Raw genomic sequence first — 22,244 nt, forward strand, 5'->3', positions numbered from 1 at the left:
GAAGTGTCTGCAAAGCCCCCAGGAGAAGAGCAACAAGCAGAGGCAGGGGTGCAGAACCTGCGCTTGGTGGATTTGTGTTGACACATCTGGCGTTCAGTACTTGCACCACATGGGAGAACGTACAGGGAGAGAAACGAGAGACAGACGTCATAACAGCAGGACGCCGCGAGTGCGACGGGTTACACGCAGAGCGCTGAGGAAATATGCTCGGAACTCGCACTGGAAATGCTACAGTTTGAAGAGGCTTTTCCCCCCGTCAGGTCAGACCCACGCCAGCATCTAGACGGGTGTGGGGGGAGGGGGAGGGGGAGGAGGAGCGTGGGGGGGAGGCGCCGGAGAGCCAGGTGCTCTTTATAAACACTCACATTAGCAAATGGGGGCTGGAGCTTGTTTGAATAACTTTCAAAGTATGAAGGCCCGGTGTTTATCCACCATTGATCCCCGCCGTCCATTACGCCTCGGCGGGAGGAGCGGCCGTTGTCAGTAAGCGCCATTACAGGAAATCTATACCTAATACCCTCCTTATTATGAATGCTCATTTTCTAACTGCAATAACAGAGCAGCAGCAGCGGCGCAGGCAGCTGCTGTTATTCCTCCAGGAGGTTCATTATACAGCACACTGCAAAAAATCATCTCATTGGTGCCTCTGAGTTCTCCAAATGCCACTGTTTTGGAGGAGCAAAGTGCCGCGTCGGTTATTCAGGGTCGTAAAATGTTCTGGAAAAATTGTGACATATCCCAAAATTGCCCTCCAGTCACAGTAGGAACCTGAGAAATGAAAACAAATCTGCACTCGTACCCTCATGAAGGAAGCCAGCTAGCGATTCATTTGTGATAACACACAAAGCACTTACTTCTTGCACAATATCAGATTTTTTTGTGGAATGTTTTGCTAAACTAGACACACTCACACTTGCGTTACCATGGGAAAGTTCTGGAAATGACATCACACAGCACAAAAAATGTGAACATGAAAGTAGGTCTTGTAAATCTGTAATTGTACGTGTGACCCTTGTGGTCATGGTACACAAATCCCTGGAAGTCATGGCTCTAGCTGCAGGGGTTCCGGGGGTTTGTGATTACAGTGATCCAGAGAAGCAGTGGGAGAAAACCTTCCTATCCAGTCCACCACCAACAACTCCCCCTCTGATTCCCCAAAGACACCCGGGCCTTACTTAAATTGAAATGTACGTTAAAGATGTATAGATAGAAGACTTGTAGATGGAGGCGCACTGAGCCCTGGAACCATTCTGGGCTGTGATGAAACAATGACCCAGGAGCTGCCAAATTTAGAGACACGCCAGGTCTCCCAGGAAGCATCTCCATTTGGGCTGGAATGGCAAGTGTGACCCTCATCTCTCTGCTCCTCACCTCCAACTAATTGAATCAAGCTGCTGCCCGGGATAATTCTGTGTGTGTGTGTGTGTGTGTGTGTGTGTGTTTGCAAGAAGTCTGTTGAACCACATTTAAAATCATTATAATGTGTCTAACCACACTGACCGCCGCTTGCAATAATTCTCTCGTATTCCCAAACGTTTCCACACACATGTGCCCACAGGACACACACACACACGCTCACACACACTATCCACTCTAGGATTCCTTCCAAAAAAACCAGAGGGCAAATATATAACTCCACTAAAAAGACACGAGAATATCAAAATGATCTATTAAAACCCCTCACGGTCTGCAGAATACTCCCTGGTAAATATGAATTATGGATTTATCCCTCATTTATCTCTACTTTGGATACTTTTTACTCCATTCTGATGCATGGATTTAATTAAGAAACAGCCGAATAAACATTAAAAATGTATGAATCCAAATTGCCTTAAGTTCTAGCTCCCCCCCCCCCCTCGCCCCAATCTCTGTTCCCCTGAAAAATATGAAAACAATGTTTAAGCACTCTTAGTCTTCCGGGGCAGTAATTAAAGGTTGTGCCATGTGAAAGACCACCGACTTCTGATGGAGAGTTGGGCGGCGCAAAGGTCGGGAGCGGACACCAGCGGGCGGCGCTCCGGGGGTGGAAAGACTCTTGTTAGGGATTCCGGTCTAGTTTTCTCGTCCACCAACAGCGAATCTCTCATCAGCGTGGGATTCAAGCAGGGATTTCAGCGAGCCTGTGTGCTTAATAATTAGTCGGCGCCGTGATTTGACAATCTTGGAGGTAAGCAGGGCTTAATTAGGGACAGCAGTGCATTCTGGGACAGATGTTATGCAGAGTGTGAGGCAGAGTGTGGCTGTTTTTAGCATCAGTCAAGTCACGGTAAAGGAAACCATTGCTCTCTTTTCCTGGAACAAAATATTGTGATGTAGTAATAAGGTCTTTCAGGGGGGAATATCGTTGTTCGGAAACAAATCCATTCACCTGATCAGCGTAATTACTTCAATTAAAAGAAGCTGTTGTGTGTGTAAAAACATTTTTCATTCTAATGTCAGAACCTGAACCCATAACTAACACATTAAGTCTACACTGCCCGGCATCATCCAGTTCTTTAATAGTTCATTCTTGAGTACACTTAACTGCTCATACTAGTAATCTAATGGCTTTGTAACTGCGTAGTTGTCTGAGTACTTGGATTTGAGTAGTACTTGCACTGTTTGTGTCTGGCGCTGCAAGTGTGGTCTTGTCGTGCGGTTAGGCAGCTTTTACTTAATTGCTAAAGCGACTGCTAAACTGATCCCCACAAAAGTACACACAGAGGACAGGGGAGGCGCTGGGAAAAACGAGAAATTCCAGTTGTCACCTAGGAGAATGATGGTACGAAACGGATGAAAACGTGTCCACCTACTGATGTTTTCCTCTATGCTGGGAGTAGTGCTGTGCTCTGATGTTTCCAGTAAGGAGCTTAAGTCCGCATGCCTGCAGGGTGCATACTCTCACACTCTTATTGCCAAGGGGAAAGGTGGGGAAGGGACCAGGTATCCTGAGAATGTCTTCCCGACTTTCCCACTCAGTGGCAGTTTCACTACTACAGGTCCCCACCCTGGCTTAAGCCCCCCCGCTAAACCACATCAAACTCTCCTCAGAGGGGCAGTGGGTGAACGGGGCTCAGCGGCTGACAATGTGGCAGTCAGCGCACCAATTTTGGGAGAGCAACAAAAGCAAACACACCTCAGGCCGGCTTTATGGATCCTAAGCCTTAAATAACCAACGACTCCTAAGCTGCGAGAACAGCGGTGGGGGAGGAATGGCGAGCGTGAATAAATAAGACACAGCGAAAGACGGAGGAGGGCAGGGCAGCGAGAGAGAGTGGAAGAATGAGAGAAGGGAATGATGAGAAGAGGCGAGCTTTGAGGACGACAGGAAGCGGTGGGAGGGAGAGAAAAAACATTCTTGACAGAAGCAACATGGCAGGATCACACAGCTATTTTTCATTCACACTCCTCTGCATGCGCTCACGATTCCAAAGGTAACCAAGCCCCAAGGAAGCCTTCCAGCCAACGCCGCGTGCCAATTTTTCAAACCTGTCACTCCCTTTTCGGCGTATCAGCCCCGTGCTGCACAAAGGGCCTCCTCCTAGCGCTGTTGTCATCGTACCAGTTCGAGGTAAACACGTGAGGCAGTGTCTTCCATTTTCCCCCCACAATGCATCGCTCTCAGATCGCACTGCACGGCGACAAACATTACTGTGGGAGGGACGCTGACTGTTGTGCCTTTTTGACAGCTCACCGTATCCACGCAGGATATTTGAGTGGGTGTTGAAAAATCGCACAAAAGCCTGAAAATACGACGTGTGTACATAAGCAGCGGCGGGAGCAATACGTCAGAAATTGCACACAATGTTTTGTCAGTTCAACAGTGGCAGCTGGAAGTGGCGCCGGATGCTGTTGCTTGGCAATCCGATTCATCGCCCCCCCATCCATCCCCTTGCTCATTCCCAACGTTTTTACACCTTCTGGACGTTAACAGAAGCAGCTGAGGCTCCGGCGCTGTCTCGTCTGCACTGAGACGTAAAGAACAGACCTGCTCGGCCACTGCAGGCAGGTACGGCGCTGACAGGAGTGAGTGTTTGGGGACTTTGTGCGTTTGATGCCTGAGGAATGTGTCTCCCACACGCTCACTCACACACACACACACACACACACATACACACACACACACACACTCTCACACACAGGCACACACTCTTTCTGCTCCTTCTCTCCCCCTATCACACCTACACACACACACCTCACTCGCTGCCCCGAGTGTTCATTTTGAGCTTTGACGTTACAACAGTCACGTCTGCAGAGACTCTGAGGCTAGTAATCAAACAGGAGCCAGTGTGTGCACCCAAAGGCGCCCTCCGTGTCAGCGTCGCCCTGCTTCAGACTAAAGTGGAGAATATTATGTTAAAGAATATTCTTCAGGCTTCTGCTGCAGCCTGGGGATTCCTTACTTACTCTACTCTCCGCTTATGTATATGAGGTTGAATTTGCATTTGTCAGAGGTATGATGTCACTAAAATCTTCCCGTTTGCAAATGTGGGCTAATTATTGGAAATGGGAAGGGAAATGCCAGGGCAGAAAGGTGAGTGTTTATCGCGTGGAGTGTAAACACATGAGGCGAGCACTCGGAAACACCCCAGGCTGCCCCCCCGGCTACGGAAACATACAATCAAGACACATTCATGTCATGGCACAGGCCGAGTCCCACTTCATTAGGCTGCATACAAGGCAAGTCATTACAGTGAGGAGATACTTGAGGTAGATTTGTAGACACACACACACGTACACATAGACACACTCAGCTGTGATCATTCCTAACACTCCGTTTCCCGGCGCTGACGGCTCGACTGCATACCTGCGTATAATGCCAGGGACATTTTTACAGCTTCTGCATTCTACACACACACAGGCAGCTCAACCATCAGGTTTATTCCTCATCCGCAACCGTTTACTCTACTGGGTGAACATGTCTGCTTTTTGATCCTCGACATCCCTTCCATCAGTCTGCCTGAACGGACTCATTGTTATTCGACTGGCATGTTCGTGACGCCGGCGAAATACAGACGAACGGCTTCACTCGTCTTAAAGACTTACAGTTTCTTCAGACGCTGGACTGTTTGAAACGCGGAATTCCAATAATGAGTCAATAATGGACTTGACCTTCCATGCCAGTCGCTTAATACGAAGAAGAGCCTGCAGTACTCTGTGTGATGGTGCTTTTACTTAGCTTCAATTATTTGATTTGTTGATGTAATTAGTAGAGGCGGCACTAGAGATGGCTGAAACAGTTAAGAAGCAGCCGAAGCAGGGGGGATGAAACGTTGGCCCGGAGTTAAAGAGCAAAGTGTTGTACTGCCACTGCCGCTCTCTCACTGTCTAATTTGATCTCATGAATCAAGAAGTGGAGAGCAGGACGGGCGGTAAATCACAGGCCGCTAAACAGACACAACGCGGGGAAGAGACGGGTCCATTGTGGCGAGGCAATGGCTGCAAATTTAGTGTTCAGGGACCTTCATCTTTGAAATGCCTCCGTCTCGCCCAGGTGGCTTTATCAAAACAGTTTAGCGGCTCGGCATGTTCCCACGCCGCATCCGCACTGGGCTGCCATCGCTCGAACACGGCAAGACTTTTTTGGGTTGAGAATGTCATTCGAGAGCTCGTCTTGGCGGTGGATGTGTGTGTAAATTACCCAAGATAGCAGTGGGGTGTAAGGCCATGGGACAAGTTGCAGTGGGTGGGTGAAGGAGGCGAAGGTATATTGCTATAGTAACAATGGAGAACCCACTAAGGACCCCTGAGCAAACACAGGCATACGGTTAAAGCAGCCGCTGAGGAGCATTGCCAGTACGACGCCTTGTTCAAACACAATCACGCTGGCACAGATAGCTCTGGCATTTTAAACATACATTACAAGGTCTCCAATCGTCATGTCATGTCCCCAAGTCTCTGAGAGAGGGAGATGTCTTGGAACATTCAGGCTTATTCAGAGACGTTCAAAAGCCTAGACGCGCACACACACCCTGGCGTAAATCTTTCAAATGTATGAAAGGAGGCAGAGGGGTTTGCTCCGGGATCAGAGCACGCATGTCGAGCACATTTGCAGGACATCAAACGACCGCCGGCACTATTGAGCTTCACGGGGGAAACTAATCTTTGCTGCTCAAACATTCTGTCGCAAACACCCACGGAATCCTGATGGTGATTAAACAGAAAGTAACTGTCTTCCCCCCAGCGAGTCCGGCTGAGGATCTCCATGACACACTCGTAAATGTCACCCGCACAGGCTCTTAGCCGCTTGTCAAATCCGCTATGAGCTCCCTCACGTCAGCAGTTCATAAGAGCTCTTCACCGCGTGATAGGCTCCTTTTATTCACTTACGTTCCCAGAAGCTTGCCTCTCGCCGCCAAAGTCCGCTTTTAATATATCATTACGGACAGATTAAATGTTATGAATCTGACATTAAGTGAAGCTTATTAAGCAAAGGCTGAGTTTGGAGTAAAGTTGAGGTAAAATAGGACAAACTTGGGCGCGTGAGAGCCTTGTTTCTAAGCAGCTTTGTTTGCCGTTATTCTAATCATTTTACCGCCTCCAGACATGTCAATTTGATTGATATCCTTGCCTTTCCCCCAATCCCAGACCTCATCAACCTAGAACCAAACGGCTACAAATGTAACAACGTTCCCTATTACCCCCCGCCGCCTCTGTGGGGCTAGCTACCCCTCAAGGCACTTCTCACCACTGAATCCACTCTGTAATTCACAATTGGCTATTGTGTCCCAAGTGTTGCATTGGACCAACTCAGAGTAAATGAAGCATGTCAAAGACCGGTCTCTCAGTCTTGATTACATCCCCTGTTTCTCTCCCCGTGTAATTGCGGCAAACCGAGTAAAATCCTCAGCTCAGAACGCGCTATTATTCAAGCACCTGAGTTCACCCACTCGTTCAGAACTAAAATGGGTGGCGTCGGTTGCCACCGGCGGGCATGATTGAATATTTGTAGCTATTACAGAGAACAGTGTTGCTGGGAAGAATGAAGGAGAAATATGGAGGTCTCTATCTCCTGAGATGCAGTGAGAAAAAGAGTAAAAGGTGAAACCAAAGCTAGATAATAAACAGGCTATAGGGCAAGGTGCCGCAAATCAATACCTGAAACCATATTAAATGTCTGGAGCTCCTCAATCCACAGTAGAATTCGTCTGGCTAAAGCCAGCATTACGGTCAGCTCCACTTTATATTGCAATTTCCAACAGGGGAGGCCGATGGGAATGTGCTGTACAGTAAACAGAGACTTCTGTGTAGCTATATATAGTTTATTATGGCAACATTAAATAGAGCTCCACTGCAAAACAAAAATGTCCATCTTAATGAGTCTCCATTAGCTTTAGCCCCGACCCTACAGCCCATCCCTATTGGCTAACATCTGGAAACAAATCTGAACCAATGTGTGTGCTCGTAGGTCTTCATCAACGGTATAAAAGCAAATGTTTTCATCCCTACATTTCTAACAAATATGGCAGTGACCCCCTACTTCTGCTTACAAACCAACCAGCCAACGTTTAGTTTATCAAAATAACTTTATTAAGATAATTTATCCTACAGTTACAATTATGTGCATAAAATGTCTCAGAAGTATCTTCTTCTCTCTCTGATCACGGTTGCCGATCACATTCCTGTGAAATCCTCCATCTCTGTACACAGCGTGACGGAAGAGAGAACAGAGAAAAATAAAAGAGCAAATTGAAAAATTAGCATTAAAAAAAAGGGCCGTCTGGACTTCATATTTCAGTTGATTTGATAGCGACTTCCCAGGCGAGGCCGCTCATAACTCCGGCGGCCCCGTGACCTTCATTCTTCAGCAGGCAGGCAGACTCCTCCAGCCTCTGACAAGATTTATCGAGCCCGGCTAATAGCCTGCTCCCTCTCTCTCAGGTAAGGCCTCATCGATACGGGGCTAATGAATATTTCTGCTTTTTCACACGCTCCTGCTGAGGTGTTACACAGGTGCCCGCCTGCAGGGGAATGGGTGCACTTTTTTTTTTTCCTAAGGCCAAATTGAATCGAGTGAGAAACATATTCTTAGTCACTGTATTGTCATGTAAATGGCTGTATGATCATTAGCTCAGCTGGAAATGAGTCAGCCTGCCTTGCTGGTGGGTACGGTTGCAGATGTCGAGACAAAAAACGACAGAAAACATCCAATTACAAGTAAACAAACAACAAAGGTTTCATGAAGTAAAAGCCAACAAGTATGAGCTGTTTACTCAAGCACCTTAGATAAAAGTAGGGTTAATTAAAAGGGTTTAGTTTTGGTGTCATGGTGAAAAAGGATGAAGGGAAGAATAAAAATAGTGAGTTAGTTAGTTAGAAGGTCAAATAATTACAATTCAGTGTGGTAAAAAGGAAAATCACCCTCTGAAAATGCAATGGTAATACTCGTGTAAAGTACTACTACTTTTCTTGGACTACTTGTGAAGATACTTAAGCTTAAGCTGCTTCTACTTGTATTTACAGACTATATGTAGTAACTGGGCACACATACAAATATAATGAACTGCATTCCTGGAGAAATCATAGTGACACACACACACACACGCGTGCATGCACACACACAGGATATTAAAACGCTCTCAGGCATGTCGCCGCATGTGTGCCTTGCGTGCGGGATGATGGAGAGGCTGAACTGCGGAGGCCAGTTTTGCCCGCCTCTACAACCCCGCGTCCACACACACACACACACAAACACACACACACACACACACACTCATACTGTAGATCGACACACTCCTCCACACGGCGTGTATATACCTGCTGAGCACACACGCGCAAACTTTCACACGGGTCCCCGCAGGCTGTGATGGATGGTCGGTGAGTGCTCTACCTCCTGTTTCATACACACATAATCTCATTTGGGGGCCACATGGTGGGAGCCACACCAAAACAGGGCTAACAGAAGCACTAAAGCTGTCCTCTCCTCCCCCCTCCCCTCCCACATCAGGTCTGTCCATTATACTCTGCTACATCGCTTTGCAAATATCTATGACGCCAGGCTTTGGGATTCATTATTTATCCCTGCTGATGCTTAATGTGAAAGATCTCAATATTTTAACACTTCCACAATAGAGGTGAGGTGAAGGATACATGAGGTGTCTGTCAGCTGCTTAACAACCCATGTGAACCTGACCCCTGGGTGAAGGTTGTATATTACGCACGCTCTGATTACCAGCGCCTACTTCTGAACTTTTTACGTCTCATAAACCCATCCTAGCCATCCTGTGTTGGGTAAAGTATTCATAAACAAGTTCACCCTGAGTTAAGCAGCTCCCTCAGTCGGCAGCCGTAGCGAAAGGTGGCACTTAGAGGCCGAATTACGGATCAAAGTGTCGGACATTCATGGCTCTTATTCTCATTTTCACGAAGGCCACGTGGTCGACGCCAGACCAGGTTTAGATCGACGCCCCCGCCAGACAGGGGGGCCGGGGGGTGCAGTTCCCTTGACACCCAAGCCCCTATGAGAGGCAAACAGACAGGGAGTGATTCATCTGCTTCCTCGTGATGTTTCCTTTAAGGGAGAGAGGGAGCGAGAGAGGCATGCAAACAAACATGCGACTTGTCTCCTTTAAAGTCTCTGCTGAGGAAAAATACTTGTCAAGTTTTGGAAAAATATAAATCTAAATTAAGTCATTTTTGTTGCAAACAACATTAAAACGGCAAATGGTCTGCAGCCTCTTCAGCAAAACAACAATCAAAGTCACTTTAACACGGGACTAACTATGCGAGACACTTTTGCAATTTTGATGAGGAGGAATCTAACGGTAAACAAAACACTTTTGTTTTGCCCATTAGTCTCACAAACAACACGCCGTATGTCTGATCCATGTTGTGATCTGACTCGTCGACACGGAACTATTCCCCAGGGTGGTACAGCAGAGGAGCTAAGTGATGTTCTCATTTAGATGCTCCGTTAGCATCCACAGTCAATACAGGGGGAAGGCGACAGAGGAATCAACAATGCTAGCAGAGTATATCATAGACCCTCAGAGCCTTGTAAAAGTCAATTTACTGTAAAAATCCTCCTAAATACCGCCATGAAAAACAAGTCTGAGATGTGTTGAGCCCGAGATGATTGATCGTGCCACAGGAAGGAGGAATCTGCAAATATAAATCAGCTTTTTCCTGGTGAGCTCCATCTAATGTGATCGCTGCTGAGTATGAAATGAAATTCCATTTCGCCAAATTGAAAGAAGCGGCGAGGAGAAGGTGGCGACCTCGACACTCCACTCAGCGCCACGGAGAGCAATCAAGGTGGCATGCCAGTGAAATTTTTCCTCTGTTTCTTCCCTCTCACCTCCCGCCTCTTTGTCTGTCTTTCAGCGTCTCGCCAGGATAAATGTTACGGATGAGTCAGGAAGTAATAAGTGCAGAAAAGAGAGAGAAATGAGAGATAAAACGGTCAAAGAAGCAGCAATGAAGGAAGGTTTTTCCACTTTCAAGAGAAGATTCTGAAGAGTATTACAGCATCATACAGCTATGGCTGTGACCTTCCTCCCCCTCTTCATCTCTCTCTCTCGCTCTCTCTCTCAGTCTGCACTAATTCTGCCGGCGTATCAGGTAAATCTAATCCTTAGATTAGTAATTGCCTTCGAGCTAATGCATTCAAATCACCAAACCAAATTAAACCAGAAAACGCTGCCTGCCGCAATTTCACGAGCATCACCGCACGGCTTTACACCGTCCATTTGCTTTTCCAAACGTAAACAACAAAAGCCCGAGCAGCCATAGATTGAATTAAGCCATAATAGATCCAAAACAATTCTGATGGAATTAGCTACACTTGGCGGGCGTGCAGCTCCACACCAAGGACGAGCTCTGATAATAACGTGGCAATAAACCAAGCAGGTGATCTAAATGCAAAGGATGTTTTGTTTTTCCACATTCGCTGTTCAGACTCTAAGCCAAGTTGCTATAACAACACGTTTTTTTTTCAATGTTTTTGTAATCACAAGCCCCTCTAACACCTAGACTAGTTCGTAAAAGGTCATAAATGTAATAACAATGAATCGCTGCTCTCCTGGCGTTGCTCTCTATACCCAGAAGTTGACCTGTATCAGCTGCTGTGGGAGGGGGGAGGGGGGGTCTGACCAAACACGATAAAGCCCCCGGTGGAACCTGTTATCAAGTAATTACCGTATTGAGCTCAACAAGTGACTGACTGCCTCAACGGTTTCGCAGATAAAATCGTCCGAGCACCAACAGGGGAACTCAGTGCCTGCAAAACACAAGCTGTGATGAATGCCAAAGAGAAAGCTCAAGTGACACACACACACACGCACAGGTCCAGACAATGGCGGTGATTTGCCGCACCCCAGCATGCAGGTGTTCATATAAATCTGTGCATCGTACCATGCAAGGTCGCTGGGGCGTTGCCAGTTTAAATCAGGTCAATTGTGGCTTTTCATAGGTGTTTAGGCAGCTACATTTGTAGGTTACTACAAATGAGGACAGAGGCAAAGTACTGCATTTCCATATTGGTTTCCTGATCTGCACAGGGCCTGAAGGGCAGTCGAATCCTATGTTTTGCCGGCAAACACCAACCAGATGACCTCCATTTGCATGGTAATATTGTTTGCCCGGCGATCCTGCATCGGGGTGAGAATTCGCCCTTTGCAAATCAGATGCGGGTACGCCGAGGCCTGGAAAGGTTGCAGTTAGTAGCAGGCGCGAGGGGAACAGCTGGCCTGAGCACAGGGGGTGAACGCTGGGGCCGGGCTGAGGGCAGCGTCCAGTTATGCTTCCTGCATCAGGCCTGAGGCAACATAACCTGGGATACGGATGTAGTCTCGGGGCTGTGCCTGCCCGGAGGGGCTGCACTGTGAACACGAGCAATACAAGCTGCTCTGGCTCAACACTGATTAAAAGTGATCCACCTGGGCACAAGTGCCTCTTTGAAGTGCAATGATAAAACAAAACCTGATGGCTTGTGCTAATTCGCTAGCTAAGTGATTTCATTCCTCACAGTACATTATAGTTGGATGCCGTTATTTACTGGCACCGGGTAGACGAGTAATGACTGCCAAACGTAATACAGTTAAGTGTTTTGTTAAGTGCAAGCACTGCTCATCAGCCTTCAAACGCATGGAACAGGTAGGAACGTTGTTGTAGCCAAACAGAGCAAGAAAAAAAAGGGACAATGTGAATAAAACAAGCGGTAATCAATGGAATTACATGAAGAGATGAAATGTCAAGTCCGTCACCCTCCTGTTTGAGCTCTCGACAGCTGCTGGGTGACACGCTGGCTTCTCTTTCACACAGCTTAATGACTGTTTAAAATGTCTGAAGGGCTAGAAAGAAAAGGATTGGCCTCTCGATAAACTTCCGTTGCCTGGTTACCTGCCCGAGCAGTTATTGTAAGATTAGGTTGGCGGCGGAAAAGAAAGACGGAACCCGATACCTCAGAGATTACAGTCGATGGGCAGTACCTCACTCTCTTTCTCTCTCTCTCTCTCTCTCTCTCTCTCTCTCTCTCTCTCTCTCTCTCTCTCTCTCTCTCTCCCCCCCCCCCCCCCCCTTTCCATCAGACCCCAGCTCCCCTGTGAAACAGTAGGAACCATTCTCTACACCACTAACAGGGCTGTCTTTCTTCCGCCTGTCTCTATCTCCCCCCACAAACGCACAGAAACAGCGAGAGGGAGAGGGAGCAGTGGAAGAAAATGATCTGGGGGTGACGAAACGACGTATGGGAACGCAATTATTTTTTGTTAAATCGTCGCGTCACACAGCTGTAACGGCTTCCACCTCACAATGTGTCAAATTTAGGCGTCAACCCAGCAATGGGGTTAAATGTCATAATAAATGCAGAATAATGATGCCTCGCCTTCTACGATCAATCTAATGATAGTTATTGAATGCTGGTAATTATGCTAAATGACACATGCAGATATGCACACACACACACACACACACCGCAGACACACAGACACACACACACACACACACGCATCACATCTGGCTTTCCACACCGTTTGTGGTAATTTGCCATCACCACACCAGAGAAAAGAATTCCCTTACACTAGACGACCACGAGCGCTTGATTATGCACTCACCTGACAAAAGAATGTTTTTAGATGCAGCCTGCCTAAAATCAAGAGCGTGACCACTTCACAGCCTAATCTAATACAGAGGCGAGTGTTTAATGCCGTAATTGGAGCACATCAACACACGCCTTCTCTTCATTTAGGTCTCTTGTGCAGCCATTAAATGAGGCCCTGTTCACCTCAGCTGGATGTATCAACAGCTCACTATTTACCAAGCCTGTGGGATATAAAAAGCTGTATTTAATACCTATTGTGTATCAAATACCTAACAGGCTTTACCAGACAATAAAAATGGATGATAACGCTCAAATGGCCACTAAACGCTTTCTTACTAATTTAATTACAGTTTGAAAGTAGCAGAGAATCAGGAAGAAAGTGCGTGTTGACGTTGTGCGTCTGGGTCAGTGCGGATTAAGGTTTGTCCGAGGCGCCGTTTTCTAACAAATGGATCGTCTATAAAAGTTACCACAGCCTTAATGCGCAGGGTAAAAATAATGATATAAGTGGAGCATAGTGACACACAATACACGCTCCTGCCGCAGTAGCAAATAGAGTGCCCTTTTAATTATGCAGGAGACATCGGAAAGCAACAGCACTCCTCACACTCTGTGAAGCAGCTCAGTGAATACACCATATTAGAAGCTGTTAGAGACAGAGCAGAGGGGAAGAAGTAAAGGGGAGCGAGGAGAAACGGCAAGGAGGGAGGGAGTAGAGAGAGATGAGAGAGGAGATTAAAAAAGGAAACCACTGCAAGAAAAGAGGCATGGCAGAGTGCGGAGGGAGAGCGATGGGGAGAAGGGAAGGAGAGCGGATGGCGTGGAGAGGCAGGAGTGAGGGATGAGGTGAAGGTGGGAACACTTTGTAAAAATATGAACAAAGCTATCCGGAGGAGGAAAAGGGAGCAAAACAACAAACACAATCCAGTATGTGTGGTGAGGAACACACATCCAGAATCCTAAAGGAAAAGCTGCTTACACCAAGTAAGAGAAAGATCAATAATTCATTACACTGCCATAGAAACACATAAAACAACAGAGTGAGTGTTCTTTCCCCGGAAAAGGCAAATCAAGCCTCTTCATTACGTATTACTCCATGCTTCGCTGTTTCTGCTTTTTGGATTTTTGCAAGAGCAGGCAAACTATCAAGGTATGAAAAAGAGTTGTCAAGAAGGGAGTAGAAACGGCAACAGAAGGGAGGTAGAGGGGAGACAGGCAGACGACGGCGGTTAGACGGAGGTTTGAGGAAAACAAGTGGAGAAGGGGAAGATGATGAACGGGTAGTTTCAAGATGCTTGAACGCGGAAAAAACATTAATATCACCATTCCTATTCAAGCCGACTCATTTTCTCATGATTGATGCCTCAGCTCACACACCTCACACAGCCATCTTTTTGCGGCATTCTGCCTCCTTCTACCTCTCTTTGCTCTTTCTCTTCCCCCGCTGGAAGAAAAGGTAGACGAGAGAGAGAGAGAGAGAGCGAGAGAGAAAGGGAGGGGGCAGGTCGTGCCTCCCCCCCGCTGCCACGCTCCCCTCTGGGATAGAATAACTGCAAACCAAACCCTTATGTGAGCCGTCTACAACACTCCGACACATCTGTGCCAAGGTTAGTTGCCGTGACACCGCGGTCAGGAGGAGGCAGCCGCGATGAAAGCAAGAAAAAAGCCGGACGGGGTCGTTGGTGTGGCAACAATACCTTTCCTCAGATCTAAAAACCTCTCCTCTCCGTTTCAATATTACATGTGAATGGCACTCCAAACCAAAACAGATCAATACCGCTAACTTGACACACATTAGCACCACAAAGGCAACAAGACTACTGAGACTAGCCCTGTCAGAAGGCATTAAGGCAGAGAAGACGCTAAAAGGAAGAAACAGAAGACATTTAGGTGAAGGGGAGGAAGAGGAGAACATGGAGATAGTGTGCTTTCTTACCTGTTTGTTGTACTTGTTGATAGTCTGAGTGCTGTATTCAGAGCAGTGGTCAGATCCAAGGGAAATGTTATCTCCGGTGCCAACAAAGGTGTTGGCAGGGGGCAGGTCCTGAACTGCCTGGTGCTTTTTCCCCGCCGTCGGCGACTGTGGGTGAAGCTGGACGGTAGGGAGCGGTGAGCTGGACTTGTAGTGCCGGGCCAAATCTGGGCTCCCGGGCCCTCCGTTGACAGAGCGGTAGCGGCCCATGCCGGGGCTGTCCGACAGTTTCTCGTTGACGCCGTCGTAGCGTTGCCCGTTGGGCTTGGAGGCCTCCACGGTGACGATGCTGCTGTACAACGGCTGTTTGGACTTTTGTTTCTTCTTGTCCTTCTTGGGCTTCTTTGACTTGTCGTGCTGCTGGGGTGTGAAGAAGTCCTCGTGGTCCTTCTTGCCGGCTTCATAGCCATTCTTGTTCTTGGGGCGGCAGTAACGGGCCATGACAACGACAAGAATAATGAGGATAACAGTCATGATGCCCGAAACGACACCGATGACGATGCTTAGCCGCTGTTTACTTAGATCATAGTTAGGATCTCCGGCGATGTTGGTGTTGAGGGACGTGCTCAGGCTCTTTGCCACCTGGGCCTCCACAATGGAGGAGTTGGCGAGCGTCTCATTGACATAAACGTGGACTAGTGTTGTGGTGCTCTGTGAGGGCTGCCCGCTGTCGTTAACCTGGACTACCAGTCTGTGGAGGCCATGGTGCTTCTGCTCCAGGTTTCCCACAAGTGAAATGACCCCGCTGCCCCCATCGATCTCAAACAACTTAAATGGATTTCCACCAATGATGCTGTAGTTGAGGTCGGCGTTGATTCCGGTGTCCGAATCTGTGGCGATGACAGTTCTGACTACAGTTCTTAGGTAACTGGAGGGAGGCAGAAGTGTGTAGGAACTGTTTAGTGGGAAGGTGACGGTGGGTGCATTGTCGTTTTCGTCCATGACAAAGAGAGAAACCGTGGCGGTGGCCGACCTGGGGGGGTCGCCTCCGTCCACAGCTTTGACTCGGAATGTGTAAGTGGTTTTCTGTTCACGGTCAAAGGATAAAGTGGAGAAAATTGTTCCAGTGTCATTCTCAATGGAAAAGATTTCCTCCTCCTCCTCGATGAAAAGACTCATCTCTGCATTTTGGCCCTTATCTGCATCAATTACGGTAACCATGCCAACAGGGCTGTTTGGTTCAAGGTTCTCTTTGACATAGAAGGTGAACACGTCCTGCATGAACTTTGGGTCATTGTCGTTCTTGTCAGCCACAAGGACAACCACAGTGGCAGAGCCCTGCAGGATGGGCATGCCTTTATCTTTGGCTATCACTTTGAATTCATATCGCTCTGTTAGCTCTCTATCCAGTATGGTGTTTACTCTGATGTCGCCGCTGTCTGCATCGATAGAGAAAATCCCATTCACTGATGAGTCGAGGGAATAGGCTATTTCTGCATTCTTCCCACTGTCTGCGTCAATGGCTCCCACTGTTGTCACCCTCTCACCGGGAGCATTGTTTTCTGGAAACGACACCTCTACTACATTCTGGCTGAAGATAGGAGGGTTGTCGTTGGTGTCGCCAACTTTGACGATAAGGGAGTTATTACTTGCCAAGCTGGGGCTTCCGGAATCCACGGCGACTATGACCACATTGTATTCCTGTGTGGCCTCATAGTCCAGTGGCGCAGACGTGTGGAGGAAATACTTCTTTTTATTCTGCTCCCCCTCCATCTCGCTGGCTGGTTTCAGCTGAAAGGGCACATCCCCTACCACTGTGCAGGTCACTATGCCATTTTCTCCCTGGTCACGGTCTGATACCTGAACCAAGGCGATGGGAGTGTCCACCACCACATCTTCAATCACATTAGCCACCCCGTCTTTCAGGAATATACGTCCAATTTTCCGGATCTCGATCGCAGGGACGTTGTCATTCTCGTCCTTGATGTTCAACACCACAGTGGCCTTGTCCATTTTGGGTGGCTGGCCGCGGTCACGGGCCATTACTGTGAACTTCAGCTGGCTCACTTCTTCGCGATCAATGCGGTGCAACACACTCAGCCACCCTGTGCTCTCATCCAACCTCAGCAGCCGCCGCACCGACTCTGTGGCTGCTCCGAACACATACTCTATTTGACCATTCACCCCCACGTCTGCGTCTGCCGCTTTGAGCTGCAGGATGGGGGCGCCTGGGGAGCTGTTTTCTGGTAGGTCAGCTTCATACACGCTCTTCTCAAAACGGGGGCTGTTGTCATTCACGTCGGTGATCATGACTCTCAGGATGGCCTGGGAGGAGCGAGGGGGGTCGCCTCCATCCCGAACACGCAGCGTGAGCTCATAGGAGTCTCTCTGCTCCCTATCCAGAGCCCCTTTAATGATGAGTTGAGGCTGCTTCTCGCCATCAGTGGTGTCAGCAACTTGCAGTTCAAAGACACTGCTCCTGCTTGCGCCTTCATCAAATCTCCTCTTCCCCGAGTATGAATCCCCTGAAGAGCTCGAGCGCCTGGAATTCTCCCCATTGTCCTGAATGAGCTCATATCTCTCTATTCCGTTTCGGCCAAAATCTCTGTCTGTGGCTGTGGGCAGGAGGTAAAGGGTTCCAATAGGTCTGTTTTCCTCCACAGACAGTGTCAGGACAGGTGATGGGAAAGATGGAGTGTTATCATTAATGTCCAATATGATGACTTTCCCCTCAAACAGGTCGACCCAGCTCTGGGCAGGTCCTATCACTGACACCTCAAAATCTATAAAACACTCATTTTCATCAAATATCATTTGGCACTGCTGTAGCTTTTCCCGGTCTATCCGCCTCTCGTTGGTAGTGAGCTCACCTGTGATGTTGTCTATTTTGAAAAATTCCGAGCCGGACTCGAGCGTGAACGTCACCTCGCCGGACCCGGCTACGATGCCCAGGTCGCCGGCTACGTTCCCTATCCTGACATCGGCGGGTCCCTCCTCGGCCAGACGGTACCGGAGCACTTGCTTGGCAGCGGGCTGATGCACAAGCTGCAGGATGAGCACACAGTAAAGGAAATAGTCCACTGCACCACCAGTCCTCATTGTTCCCCCTCGGAAAAATGTTAGATTTAGAAGAAAGAAAAAATGGAGGGAAGTTTAATCACTATGTCAGAGTGCGAGTGCGGCGGCGATCAAACGCTGTTTTCACCGAGAGCGAGGCGTCTGATGCGGGATGTGTGAGACTTCATCCTCCGGACGACTTCCTACATCGCTCCTGCTGCAGTGAGATCAGCAAGTGCACCGCGCTCTCCTCTCTCCTCTCTCCTCTCTCCTCCTCACTCCTGTCCTCTCTCCTTTGCTTTCTCCTCCTTCTGAGCACCGGACGGTGGTCGGGTCTTCCCTTAATTTAGCGAAAACCGCAATGAGATCAGGACCCGCTGGAGAGACTCCGTGCGCTCCGGACGGCGCCGCGAACAGACGAGGGTTTGACGCGTAAAAGGCGAGCCGTCACCCAGTCTGACCATAATATCAGCGTTTAAAGTTCAATCAGTCCGTATCTACTCACGTTTCGGGCTTTATCATCCGGTTGAAAGGAGCGATATTCCTGCCCTGTGATTAAATCCAGCAGATTTATATCGATGCCCGCGCAGTTTCCAAACTCATCACACGGGGCGAGCGACGTTCTGCGGGGAGTCTCGTCAACTGTCCGGGCTTGGAGATGTGAATATGAGGAAGATTACCTGTCCGGTTCGCGTATTTTCGCTCTTCTCCTCCTCCTCCAAGTCTCTAGCCACTAAGACGGAGCAATGTAGTTCTCTCTCCTTCTCTCTCCCTCTCTCTCTCTCTCCCTCCCTCTCTCTCTCTTTCTCTCTCTCGCTCTCTGATGGACCAAATCCAGGATGCACAAACGAGAAAAAATGCAGGGTTGTGTTGAAAAAAAAGAAAAAAGGAAGAAGAAGAAGGGAAAAAGGGTAAATCCGAGGCAGCTGTTAGGAGGTGCTGGTTGAATTCCTCAGTGAGCTCAGCACATTCAGTCGGCTCCCTCACCTGCAGACGCGCCGCATGTGTTGGCAGCCCCTATCTGCAGCACTATGAGAGGGATTCACAAATGATATTGCAGTCTCTCTCTCTCGCTCTCTCTCTCCCTACCTCTCTCTCTCTCTCTCTCGCTCTCTCTCTCCGCCACCACCACACACACGCGCGCACACACACACACACGCAGACAGAAGCGCACGTAAACAGGGTCGGACTCGGTCGTGAATCGCCGGGGCTAGAGGCCAGCCGGTAATATTTGAGGAAATAAAGACGAGAGGTGCGTGGATGTTATTATCTTCACCTATTTCCCCCCTGAAACGCGCTTTGATCCACACACACACACACACACACACACACACACACACACACACACACACACACACACACACACACACACACACAAACGCGCGCATACACACACAGTTCATATGCTTCATATACTTCATGTAAAACGCTGGTTTATATGTGTGAAGCAGATTTGATCACACACCCAATAAAAACAACTATATCAGAGAGTGCTTTTACCACACACACACACACACACACACACACACACACAGAGGGTCGTTATAGCCTATATGCGGCGCGGGGCTGTCGGTCGGTTCCGCCTCGAGCCATGTCTTCCCCGGTAAGAGACCCGCATTTCCGAATCCAGAGCTGAAACTTTTTACGCGCTGTTTCACGCGTGGAACCACAGATCACAGGGATGGACGGGACCATTGATCGGTGCACTGGCGTGTCCTGTCGTGTGCGTGTCTGCGTGTGCGGTCGCCAAGTGGCTGTGATTTGGTCCCCGGCGCAGCGGGATCAGTGTGTCCGTGATCACTGCTATAATTCGGCCACTGCGCAAACCCAAACTCCCGTGATGTGATCGTTGCGCGCGGCGTGTGTCCCATACAGCTGCAGTCCACGTCTGTGTGTCGGTGTGACGGGAATAGACGTGATCAGATGCAGACGTGGGCGCTGCTATAGACCGGCCGTGACTTATTAGCGGTCAGTCCGGCGAGCATCCGTGTGCGTAAAGTCTCCCACGGACGCGCACAGAGAGGTAGACATGACTCCATATGACATGATCTACTGCCGTCCCCTACTCCTCTGAAGTGTGTGTGTGTGTGGTAGGGGGGATTATGGATTTTCTGGAGGATTCTCCTAAATTTGGGAATGTCTGGACTCTGGTGTGTGAGTCATACTCTCAATCTCAGGGATGTGTACGCTTCATGCGAGTCCGTGCAACATGCGAGCGAGGAAGAGGAGGAGGAGTACGGAGGAGGGGAGGGGAGGGGAGGGGAGGGGGGAGAGAGGAGAGAGGAAGCAGGCAGCCAGGCTCAGCAGCTGCATCTCTCTCCCCCTAGTCCGGAGTTGAATTCATTCAATGGCTGTATCCTTGCTTACTACCGCCCTCTATCGTCCAATTAAAACCAAGCCCCCCTCACAAGTCTGCAGCTTTTACAGTGTTTGCGGTGTAAATCAAATCACGCGCAGGTACCGAGCTTACAGATTGACATGTTTTTTTCACCCTTCAGGTTGATTAGTTTTTCTGTAATCATCCGATCTACATGACGCAGTAATGTCTCACACACACACGCTATGTATATTTCAAATGTGCCACAGTGACCCAGAAGGTGTCCATCATGCTAGACGTAATGAGGCACTTTTAATTATCACAATTAAAATAGAACATCTTCATCATCATTAAGTGGACTGAGTGGAAAGCTCTCCCTTAAAGAGCCATCACGTACAATATGTTAATTTAAATGGAGTTTTTAATCACGCGGCCCACTATACTGCATATGTACGCCTTCATGTTAATTTATATGAGATGAGGAACAATATTGGACAGTTCAGCCTAATCAGTTCCGAAAGGTGAATTCTTCTTTTTTTTTTGAAAAATGAACCGGAAACATCAAAGGATTCCCACAGGTGGCGGTGTGCTTCGTGGCTCGCCGGGGTTACTATACAACAAACAGCGTGAGTCCACCACATCAAATGGCGCTCACAAACAGCAGCCATGATCTGTATGTAGGCCAAGGCCCTTTGCTGTATACACTGGGGCTGAGCACCGTGGGCGAGCGAACAGGCCAGCCAAACATAAAGGGCTGAAAATCATCACTGAAAATCATTATCATCATTGTGTTTAGCATCGATCTTGCAGCGGAGTGGATGAGTGGTATGAAACCGTGCCCGGGATAAATAAAAACACTCAACACACACGTTCACAAAGACCTCATCAGCGGGGGGAAAAAACAAGTGAGGTGTTTTGAAAATGAGACGGTTGGAAATGTGACTCGCACGCCCACGCCGTGATTGATCGCACGGAATTAAGACAAGTTCTGAGACTTTTTTTTAAAGGGATAAAAGATTGGTGTTATCGTTTTACCCACTTGATTCTCTTTGTGTGTTGGAGGAAAAAGTGTGAGGCAATGATTGAGTGACAAAAAGAAAAAGCTGTGAGAAAAATACAAATCCTAAACTCCTCTGCCTTGGTTTGCTTGTGCCCTCTAGACAGTCTCAATACATTAATGAAATGGGAGAGGAGAAAATGAAACAGTGAGATGATTGCACAGTCTGCTGAATTAATGGTTTTCATTTCATAAATATAATAAGAGCAGAAATGTCCGGCTGTCCTTATTCATTTAGTTAGTTAATGCCTCTTGTAGTGCTGCGACACCAAGTGCAGAAATGTCGCAATCGCTTAGGGCGTCAGAGTGAAAATGACACGTCTGTTAGCCAGATACTGTATGTGTGGATTGAAATGATCAGCTGTACGTTAACAGGTTTAGACGCCTCAGATCTACAGATTTGTGATTTTATGAGCGTAGACACCTGAGGTTCCATTTCATTTTATATGGAAAATACAAGTTTCTCCAATTTCAGCCATATCTGCAACTTTATGAAGCTGTATAAAGTCTCGAATATTGCAAAAACAAAGCTCAGATTGAACTCATTCTTTAATAAATCAGATGAACGATTACGCCAACCACTCAACCCATTAACGCAATCTGCAAAAATGCAACAATATTTCCCAGCTTCTCAATCAAGATGCAATTCGAAGCAATAATCTTTTGTTACTTGAGCTTTATGCACTGCGGTTTATCATAAAGTTTGACCATTAGCCCATTCCTAGCATTATTCAGTCGTGGCCAAACATCCCCCCCCCCCCCGCCCACCTCCCTCCCCACGCTGCACTGGCAAGCTCTGATTATAATGAATCAAGGGGGCGACCTGCTGCTTCCCCCGGTGTAGAGAGACCCTGTGCGACTGCCAGACAACGATTTCCGCTGG

At 48.1% G+C, this 22,244-nt stretch overlaps 1 protein-coding gene across 4 annotated transcripts in view; it reads right to left on the minus strand.

Annotated features, from left to right (window-relative positions):
- The window catches only part of pcdh7b (protocadherin 7b), a 96,328-nt gene extending 77,296 nt beyond the window's left edge, over positions 1-19,032 (minus strand). For 3 of the 4 annotated variants that reach the window (XM_076161443.1, XM_076161434.1, XM_076161451.1), the window contains exon 1: positions 14,955-19,032. In XM_076161443.1, coding sequence (XP_076017558.1) covers positions 14,955-18,029 — 3,075 coding nt within the window. In that variant the 5' untranslated portion in view covers positions 18,030-19,032. Of the gene's footprint in view, positions 1-7,526; positions 7,620-14,954 lie in introns of those variants that run through there. The other variant, XM_076161458.1, reaches the window with a different exon arrangement.
- Positions 19,033-22,244: the final 3,212 nt, after the last annotated feature.

Source organism: Genypterus blacodes, unplaced genomic scaffold, assembly GCF_046128005.1.
Source record: "Genypterus blacodes isolate CSIRO-AG114 ecotype Tasmania unplaced genomic scaffold, CSIRO-AGI_Gbla_v1 ptg000011l_1, whole genome shotgun sequence".
Classification (NCBI taxonomy): Eukaryota; Metazoa; Chordata; class Actinopteri; order Ophidiiformes; family Ophidiidae; genus Genypterus; species Genypterus blacodes.